The sequence below is a fragment of the Gekko japonicus genome, unplaced genomic scaffold (assembly GCF_001447785.1).
Source record: "Gekko japonicus isolate JY-2015 unplaced genomic scaffold, Gekko_japonicus_V1.1 scaffold5085, whole genome shotgun sequence".
NCBI classification, from domain to species: Eukaryota; Metazoa; Chordata; class Lepidosauria; order Squamata; family Gekkonidae; genus Gekko; species Gekko japonicus.
The window spans coordinates 6,815-15,854 of NW_015168190.1; the positions used below are offsets into that span (position 1 = coordinate 6,815).

The 9,040-nt window shown below is 47.0% G+C and overlaps 1 protein-coding gene across 1 annotated transcript in view; it reads right to left on the reverse strand.

Moving 5' to 3' along the window:
- Positions 1-6,542: 6,542 nt before the first annotated feature.
- Positions 6,543-9,040, reverse strand: part of LOC107113647 (zinc finger protein 345-like) — a 5,197-nt gene continuing 2,699 nt past the window's right edge. The window contains exon 3 of the mRNA XM_015414997.1: positions 6,543-8,323. Within this exon, the coding sequence (XP_015270483.1) occupies positions 6,888-8,323 (1,436 nt within the window). The 3' untranslated portion in view covers positions 6,543-6,887. The remainder of the gene's footprint in view (positions 8,324-9,040) is intronic.

Consider the following 9,040-nt stretch of genomic DNA (forward strand, 5'->3'; position numbering starts at 1 on the left):
ATCACTCTCTGTGTAGTCAAAAGAGAAGACTTGGAAAGAGGGGGCAGCAGGGAATCTATGACTGCCCTGAATACAGGAGAAGAGAAGAGGGTGGAGGTTGTGGTGAGAAGCCGCTTGGCATTTTGTTATTATCAAACAGCCAGAGAACGGTTCTGCTTTTCAAAACTATTGCAAATCTCTGCTTGCTGCCTGGATGAGAGTTGGGTTAGCAGGGGGAAAAACTACAGTGCAAAGCTTCTTATTCTTATTATTATATGGGATTTTTACCCCGCCCACCCCCAAAGGGCTCTGGGCAGCTTACAGAGTATCGTGTGTGCACACACTTTCTAGAATCCTAACTATGGCCACAAATTCAGGGGGATGGGAACTCTACCAGATAGAAGAAGAAGAGAAGAGATTGGATTTATACCCTGCCCTTCACTTGGAGTCTCAGAGCGGCTTACAAACTCCTCTCCCTTCCCCTCCCCACAACAGACACCCTGTGAGGTGGGTGGGGCTGAGAGAACTCTGACACAAACTGCTCTTTTTCAAGGACAGCTGTGCCAGAGCTTGCAACTGACCCAAGGTCACATCAGCAGCTGCAAGTGGAGGAGTAGGGAATCAAACCCGGTTCTCCCAGATTAGAGTCCGCACACTTAACCACTACACCAAACACTACACCAAAAACCCTCCAAAGGCTTTTTTCCGCAGATGTTCTTGCTTCTCCTTCCGTCTTTTTTCCGGGCGGTCACATGCCTCTTCGCGCAGTTCTTTCTTAGAGGGGGTGGGACTTCAGTTAGCTTCAGTTATACATTCTCTGGGTGTATAAGTTGTCTCTGCTCTGGACCAAAGCCATGCCTAATACTGTCAGCTTTTCAACCAGACCATAGGCAGCTACAGAACAGGCCTGATTTAATTCAACAGTGGCTGGATCAGCAGGGTTGCTATCCCCAGGTTGGGAAATCCCTGGAGATTTGGGGGTATTGCTTTTGAAACACTTTTTTCTTTCTTTCTTTAATGTGTTCTGTGAATGGTGCTTTGTGGAAATTTGCTTGTCTGCTCTTCAGCCCACCCCCCAAATTCAGGTACAGGATGAATTCCTAGAGACGAGCCAGTCAGGCTTAAATGGAACCTCCAGGTTCAAAGGCAGTGTTCTTCAGTGAGCTGAAGGCAACATACAGAGTTCTCCATCTGTCCATTTTCTTCCGTGAGGCAGGAGAGGCAGACCAGCTCACAGTCACCTAATTAGCTTCACATCTGAACAGCCATTCCCGGGAACAACAGATCTGCTCTACTCATGAATAAGGGATAACTTGCTCAGCTCTGCCGATTGCAAGATGAACACATGAAGTTGCCTTCTACTGAACCAAACCAGTGGTCCATCAAAGTCAGTACTGTCTAGTCAGAGTAGCAGGAGCTCTCCTGAGTCTCAGGCTGAGGTCCGTCACATCACCTCCTACCCGATCCTCACTGGAGATGATGGGAATTGAACCAGGGACCTACTACATACCAAGCAGAGGCTCCAGCACTGAGCCACACCCTCTCCCAAATTTGCTGCATCTGTTCCTCAAAACAACTTCCCCAGCACAGCGGTGCTCAAACCTTCTGTCACTTTCCACCTAAACTGGTTTGCACATTTATCCTGGAACTCCTATGCTTGCTTTCTTTATTTAAATAAAAGGGGTGGGATGGGACTTACAAGAAACGTACAACAAAATCAGTTGTGCTGCTTGACAGAGGTAAAGGTAAAGGTTCCCTTGCTCGAAAGCCAGTCAAATCCGACTCTAGGGTTGCGGTGCTCATCTCCGTTTCAAAGCCGAAGAGCCAGCGTTGTCCGAAGACGTTTCCGTGGTCATGTGGCCGGCATGACTAAACACCAAGGCGCACGGAACGCTGTTACCCTCCCACCAAAGTGGTACCTATTTATCTACTTGCAATTTCTTGCTTTCGAACTGCTAGGTTGGCAGGAGCTGGAACTAGAGATGGGAGCTCACTCCATCATGCGGCACCCCTGGGTCTCGAACTGCTGAATTACTGACCTTCCACAGCCTGCAGTTCAGCATCTTAACCACTTGAGCCACCACAGCTCCAGAGGTAGGCTTGGTTTATACATGCAGCAGAATTAGGTGGTAGAAAGGACAGTAGCACTTGGGACTACATGCGTGATGATGCTATCGTTTTTAGTCTTCCTCTCAAAAGCTCCCCGCAACTTAGAAAACAACGCTACTTTTCCCTGCTGACGTAGATTTCTGCTTACAGGGAGTTTTGTTTGCTAATTAGGGAGCATTTTTTTAAAAAAATGGAATTCTCCCAGTGGTAGCCTTTACTGGCAGCCCTTTGCAATTTACTCCCATCTGTGTTTAAGTGCCATAAAGCTATTTCCAACTTCCCTATGAATTAATGACCTCCAAAACATTTAATGTTTAACAGCCTTGCTCAGGTCTCCCCATCAAATAAATGGCTTCGATTGGAATAACTCTGCATAGGAGTGTACTAAGAGCTCTGTCTACCACCTCATCTTGCTACACAACGAAACTAAACCTTAGCCTCAAGCAGGGCTTTTTTTGTAGAAAAAGTCCAGCAGGAACTCATTAGCATAATAGGCCACACCCAGCAGCAGGAACTCATTAGCACATTAGGCCACACCCACTGACTACACCACTCATTAGCATATTAGGCCGCATTCCCAGGAATAACTCTGCATAGGAGTGTACTAAGCTGTGTCGACCACCTCATCTTGCTACACGATGAGACTAAACCTTAGCCTCAAGTATTGTTATGGCCATTGGACATTCAATCCGCCATCTTTTAGATTATGAATGGGAGCTTGAGCACCTGTTATTATATTTTAATATGTAGTATATGTTTTAAACTGTTTTGTATATATTGTTTTATCATGGCAAGTTGTTCTTGCCTCTGTGAGCCGCCCTGAGCCCACTGGGGCAAGTATTGTTATGGCCATTGGATTTCAGCTGCTGGTTGATGACACATGTCCAGGAATACTGGAAAGTTTATACCAGGTTATAACATCAATGAAGATTTGTTTGTGAGTGCAGTTACCATGTGAAGGGATCCATGGCCTGCTTTATAAGCTTACATCATATCACACAATATAAGAGATAACATCTGGTCCAGCTTGATACATATTTTCTTGATGTGTGTTTCTTTAAAAGTATGTATTATTGACCACTAAGGCCCCTGAGGCCAAAACGCATATGGTCTTGTGTTGGTCATTTGACATATTCATCAACTTTGTATGGGAAATAATTACATCTTATGGATAGCTTCTTCTGAATTTTAATGCAGCCTGATATTCAGGGCCTATGTCTTTAATTTCATTGTGTACGCCGTATAATAAATATTTACTTTGATATTATTTTATCGGTTATAACTTGACCCTTGTAGCAGTTCCAGTATATTTTGGGTTGAGTTTTGGTTTCCCCCATCTTCTGTGATTAAACCTTAGCCTCATTTTATTACATGCTTCTGTTGCAGATTTTTTCACAGTATTTTATTAAAAACAACATGGTATTTTCAGAAGTTATATATATAAAAATGGGGAGGGTCAAGTGGGGCGGGCATCCCACCCAAAGCCAGCTGATTGGCAGGGCCATGCCCCCTATCAGGTAGTTTAGGGGCTTCTGAGAGGCAAAGGAGGGTGAACAGCCCCCCCCCCAAAAAAAGCTGGGCTGTAGGGATGGAAGCGGTCTGCACAACCCAAATGATGTGCTCTCCATCTTCCCACCATTTGGCTTCTGTCAGTGACACCCAGCTTTTCTCCTCAGTGGGGATCCAAAGCATCTTACATGATTCTTCCCTCCTCTATTTTTATCCTTACAATGACCCTGTGAGGTAGGTTAGGCTGAGCAGGAGTAACTGGCAGTCACCCAGCAAGCTCACATGATACAGCAGAGATTCAAACATGGGTCTTCTAGTTCCCAGTCCAGCACTCTTAACCACTACGCTACATGGCTGTGGCTCAGTGGAAGAACCTCTGCTTGGCATACAGAAGTTCCTGGGTTCAATCCCCAGCATCTCCAGTTAAAAGGACCAACTAGAAGATAATGTGAAAGACCTTTGCCTGAGACTCTGGAGAGTTGCTGTCAGCCTGACTTTGATGGACCGAAGGTCTGATTCAGTATAGAAGAAGAAGAGGAGGAAATTGGATTTATACCCTGCCCTTCACTACCCAAAGGTGTCTCAGAGCGGCTTACACTCTCCTTTCCCTTCCCCTCCCCAGAACAGACACCCTGTGAGGTGGGTGGGGCTGAGAGAGCTCTAGACAGGAACTGCTCTTTTTCAAGAACAGCTCTTATCAGAACTATGGCTTGCCCAAGGTCATCCAGCCAGGTGCAAGTGGATGAATGGGGAATCAAACCCGGTTCTCCCAGATTAGAGTCCGCGCACTTAACCACTACACCAAACTGGCAGCTTCATGTGTGTTAATATAGCAGGGCTGCTTATTTTTTTCAGGCAAGGTCAGTCTTAAATTCATAGTCGTCTGCTTTTGCCTATAACCATCTCTTTTGTAAGGGGGGGGGGTTATCTTCCATTCACGGTCAGCTTTCTTTTGGTAAATATGGTGTATCTTTGTTTAAAGAATGGCCAACAGTCCCAGCAGTGACAGAGACACATCTCACAATTTAATAGGCATGCCACAAAATTTACAAGTCTCCCCCCCCCCAATACTGGTCACAAGACTGCAAGAGACATAGTAAAGGGTAACATATAAAAGAGCAATTAAGGGAAGTAACAAGAGGCCCAAAAGAGAAGAGTAGGGGCACCAAGGTTAATATGTGCAAAAGTAGACACAGCCGTCACAGTAACTGGCCAATAGCACCCCTGCTACTCAAAAAATAAACCCTCTGTGGAATATAATGTAATGGAAATGCTCACGTTTTGCAAGGAAGAACAAAGTGGTTTAAGCTTAAAACTTATAATTCAGACTCATACATGCCCCTTCTAGCTCATCCCAACTCACCAAATCAGGGTAGATAGCATCTATTTAATGCAAACGTGTGTATAAAAGTTATATTAAAAACATGACTAACTCTAAAAATCCCCCTCCCCAATGCAATGCAACCCCCCACATCTGCATACACTCCATCTACAATGCTACAAAGACACTGGTGTCAAAGCAGAAGAATCTGAAGCAAGGGATTTTTCTCTCTTTCTTTTAGAGATCAGAGTCCTGAACAAACATTTCAAAGTCTTTCAGCACTGACCTCAGATTCCCAGGTTCAAAAAAACCCCAAAAAAACTTTGCAGCACATTGTTAAAATATATAAATGTCAACTGAAGTTTGCGCCAGACTCTCTGATGACCAACTTTATGAGGAGCGTTTAGGCTGGTGTACGTTGAGATTCTGTCTGCAGATTCCAATCAGGAATATGCCCTGGTGTTTGTCGCTCTCTTAAGGATAAGGTCCACAACGTCACTCCTGATCAGTTTTCAAAGATGCAGGCAGCCGTTTGGAATTTCAGCTGAAGCTAATCCATTGCTTGAGCCAGTGAGGAACATCAGAGAACTACTGCCAGTCTGTTGGCGAAACACGTAGGGAATTTTTGGGAGTTTTATCTGAGTAATAAAATATTTTTACCTGATTCTGCACCATCGCATTGGCCTTATCTTTTAGCGCTGCTGACTGGTGTGGCCCTTTTACTTTCTTCTTCAAACTCTGTTGGGCCTCACTGTCTGTGTATCATATAGGACTCACATACTGTTAAGACCAGTGGTTTTCAAATCTGTGTTTTGGGGACACGTGCGTTTCTTCAAAATCATACCAATGATAAAGTCATGATGAACGGGGGATCCTGAAAAGTCTCTTTCGCTAACATGATCAGTTCTGTTCTTTGAAGCATTGGTCCAGCATCATTCAAGAGTACACACAGAAAGCTTACCAACAGCTCTTGCCAACACCCCGTGTGTGTGTGTGTTTTAAATTTTAACATTTTTAATTACAGCCCCCAAACACAACATGTTTCATATGTTCCTTGTGATGTGGAACACTCCCCAGAATCCTCTGCGACATGCAGGGGTTCCTCACCACACTAGTTCACAAAGAAAGCTTTCCCTGAATACTTGGAGTCTGAAAATGACTCTTGTAGAAGAATTCTGAGAGTCTTCTGGGGCGAAGTTTATCTGCTGTTATTGATTTCATCACAAAGGACTCACCAATGACCTTTCCAAAACAAAAAACACATTCCCCCCCCCCAAGGGTTTCCCAGAGCGCAGCTTTCCAGAGGCAGCTAGTTGGCCACCGTGTGAACAGAATGTTGGACTGGATGGGCTTTTGGTCTCATCCAGCAGGGCTCTTCTGTGTTCTTAACAACGTCATTAATTCCTGATTGAAGCCCAAAATCAACGTGGTGGCAGCAAACCTTCCTAATTGGGTAATTGAGTCTGTCCTAATTGGGTATAAATGGGGGTTTGAAGGGCCTGATTTGGGGTTGGGTAAAGGCAAGGGTTACTAAATCCTTCCACCCACCTGTGGACTATCTCCTCATAATCAGACCACCTCAGGGATTTGCTTTTTTTTTGGTAAACAAATTTTTATTCAGTTTATCTCCTCATGGTCTGTCGCTCAGGTTTTTTTGCCCCACTGGACTCACTTTGTCTGCGGCCTACTGCCTGGCAGTTGGATCACCTCAGAGGACTTTGCTCCCAGCAAGACACCATTCCCCAAACTGGCAGCTTCTCACAGTCTGTCCCTCCCATTCCCACACCTTTTTTCCCAGCTGGACTCGCTTCAAACTGGCTGAAGGAAAAGTGACGAGGAAGACTACAGGAGGGAAATAAGCTGTCTTTTAAAATCAAGAGCTCCACGGCCAACACTCACAGCTCCCACTTTACAAGCTTCCGGGACAGGCCTCTGTTGAAGCAGCGGGATCTTCAGCTGTTGTTTGGCTCTAATAGGGCTGTCCTCCTGGGTGTATCATTTCTTGCTCCCCGACCGCAGAGCTATACATGAAGCTTTCAGCACGGACTGAATGTTTTCCTCTGTGTACTTTCTTATGTTTTGTAAGGTCCGAACTAGAAATGAAGCGCTTCCCACACTCGAAGCAAGCGTATGGCTTCTCTCCCGTGTGCGTCCTCTTGTGGGTAATGAGGGACGACTTCCGGTTGAAACACTTGCCGCAATCCGTGCATTTGTGTGGCTTCTCTCCCGTGTGGATTATATTGTGGTTGAGAAGGTTCGAGCTCGTGCTGAAGCTTTTCCCGCACTGGGTACACTGGTAGAGGTTCTCTCCCGTATGGGTCCTCTTATGGGTAATGAGCGGTGCTTTTGCATTGAAGCTTTTCCCGCAATCGGAGCATGTGTAGGGCTTCTCTCCTGTGTGGGTCCTCTCGTGGATGATGAGGTGGGTCCGCTGACTGAAGCTCTGCCCGCAGTAGGAGCACTTATACGGCTTCTCTCCCGTGTGTACCCTCTTGTGCATCATCAGGTTGGTCCGGGTGCCAAAGCCCTTCCCACACTCGGAGCATTCATAGGGCTTCTCTCCCGTATGGATCCTCTTGTGAGCGATGAGAGAGGCAATCTGATTGAAGCTCCGGCCACATTCTGAACAGTGGTACGGTTTCTCGCCCGTGTGGACCCTTTTGTGTCTGAGAAGCTGGGAGCTGTTGCCGAAGCTCTTCCCGCAGTCGGGGCACTTGTACGGCTTCTCTCCCGTGTGGGTCCTCTCGTGCGTGATGAGGGACGACTTCCAGTGGAAGCTTTTGCCACACACTGAGCACTTATGCGGCTTCTCTCCCGTGTGCACTATGTTGTGGTATATAAGATTCGAGCTGGTTGTGAAGCATTTCCCGCACTCAGAGCACACGTACGGTTTCCCACCCGTGTGGGTCCCCTGATGCTTCAGAAGAGACGCCTTGGTGCCGAAACTTTTGCCACAGTCTGAGCACTGGTACGGCCTGTCCCCTTTTGGGACCGTCCCCTTTTGGGGATCGAGGGGCGCTCCGTTCTTGAAGGTCTTCCCACACTGTTCGCATATGTAAAATTCTTCCCCCGTCTGAGTTTCCTGATTTGTCGGGAGGTCGAAAACCTCACAGAGATTCCCACACTCCGTGCAGGTCTTTTTGCTCTTACACTGAAGCATCGCCTCACTACTTGCATAAAAGGTTTTGCCACCTTCTTTACAAAGAACGACCTTCCCCCCTCCCTTCCCCGGACGATCTTCCTGCTGCCTGTCCGATCCCGACTCATCTCTGTCCTCCTCAGCCTCCCTGTGGAATGGGACGGCCTTCCCTCTGGCTTTTCCCACAGAGGTCTCAAGGAGCTCCGCCCGCTCAGGTCTTTCTGGCTGAACCTTTTCCTCCTCTTTCGCCATCGTTTGATCATCGCCTGGTGGAATAAAAGGGAGGGTAGTGAAATCACTCCCAAGGAGCATGAAGAACACATGAAGCTGCCTTACACAGAACCAGACCCTGGGTCCATCAAAGTCAGTATTGTCTACTCAGACTGGCAGTGGGTCTCCAAGGTCTCAGGCAGAGGTCTGTCACACCACCTACGGCCAGATCTTTTTACTGGAGATATCGGGGATTGAACCTGCATACCAAGGAGATCCTCTGTCCCTGAGCCACAGCTCCCCCCCCCCCCAAACATGGGCAGGGCTGATGTCAGGGGTCAGAACTGTTGGGCAGCTATGGTGGTCCAGGGTTCCTCAAGAGGGCCAACTGACGCAACAGTATCGACCACCCATGCCTGTTTTCTGCCTCAGTCTGAACTAAAGAGGGCACATGGTGGGGAGAGAATAATGAGGTGAATCAGAGCTATTTTTGGGCAGGAACACACAGGAACGGAGTTCCGGCTGGCTCCCGAGTTGGCCACGCCCAGCAGGAACCCATTAGCATAATAGGCCACACCCAACAGCAGAAACTCATTAGGATTGGCTACATTAGGGGTGTGTGGCCTAACATGCAAAGGAGTTCCTGCTACAAAAAAAGGCCTGGGTTTTGACAACAAACAAGGTAAACAGAATAAGAAGCAAAAGGTGGGTGTGGCTGGATGACCACACTTCTGGTAACATGGGGGGTCGGCCTAATGTGCTAATGAGCTGTG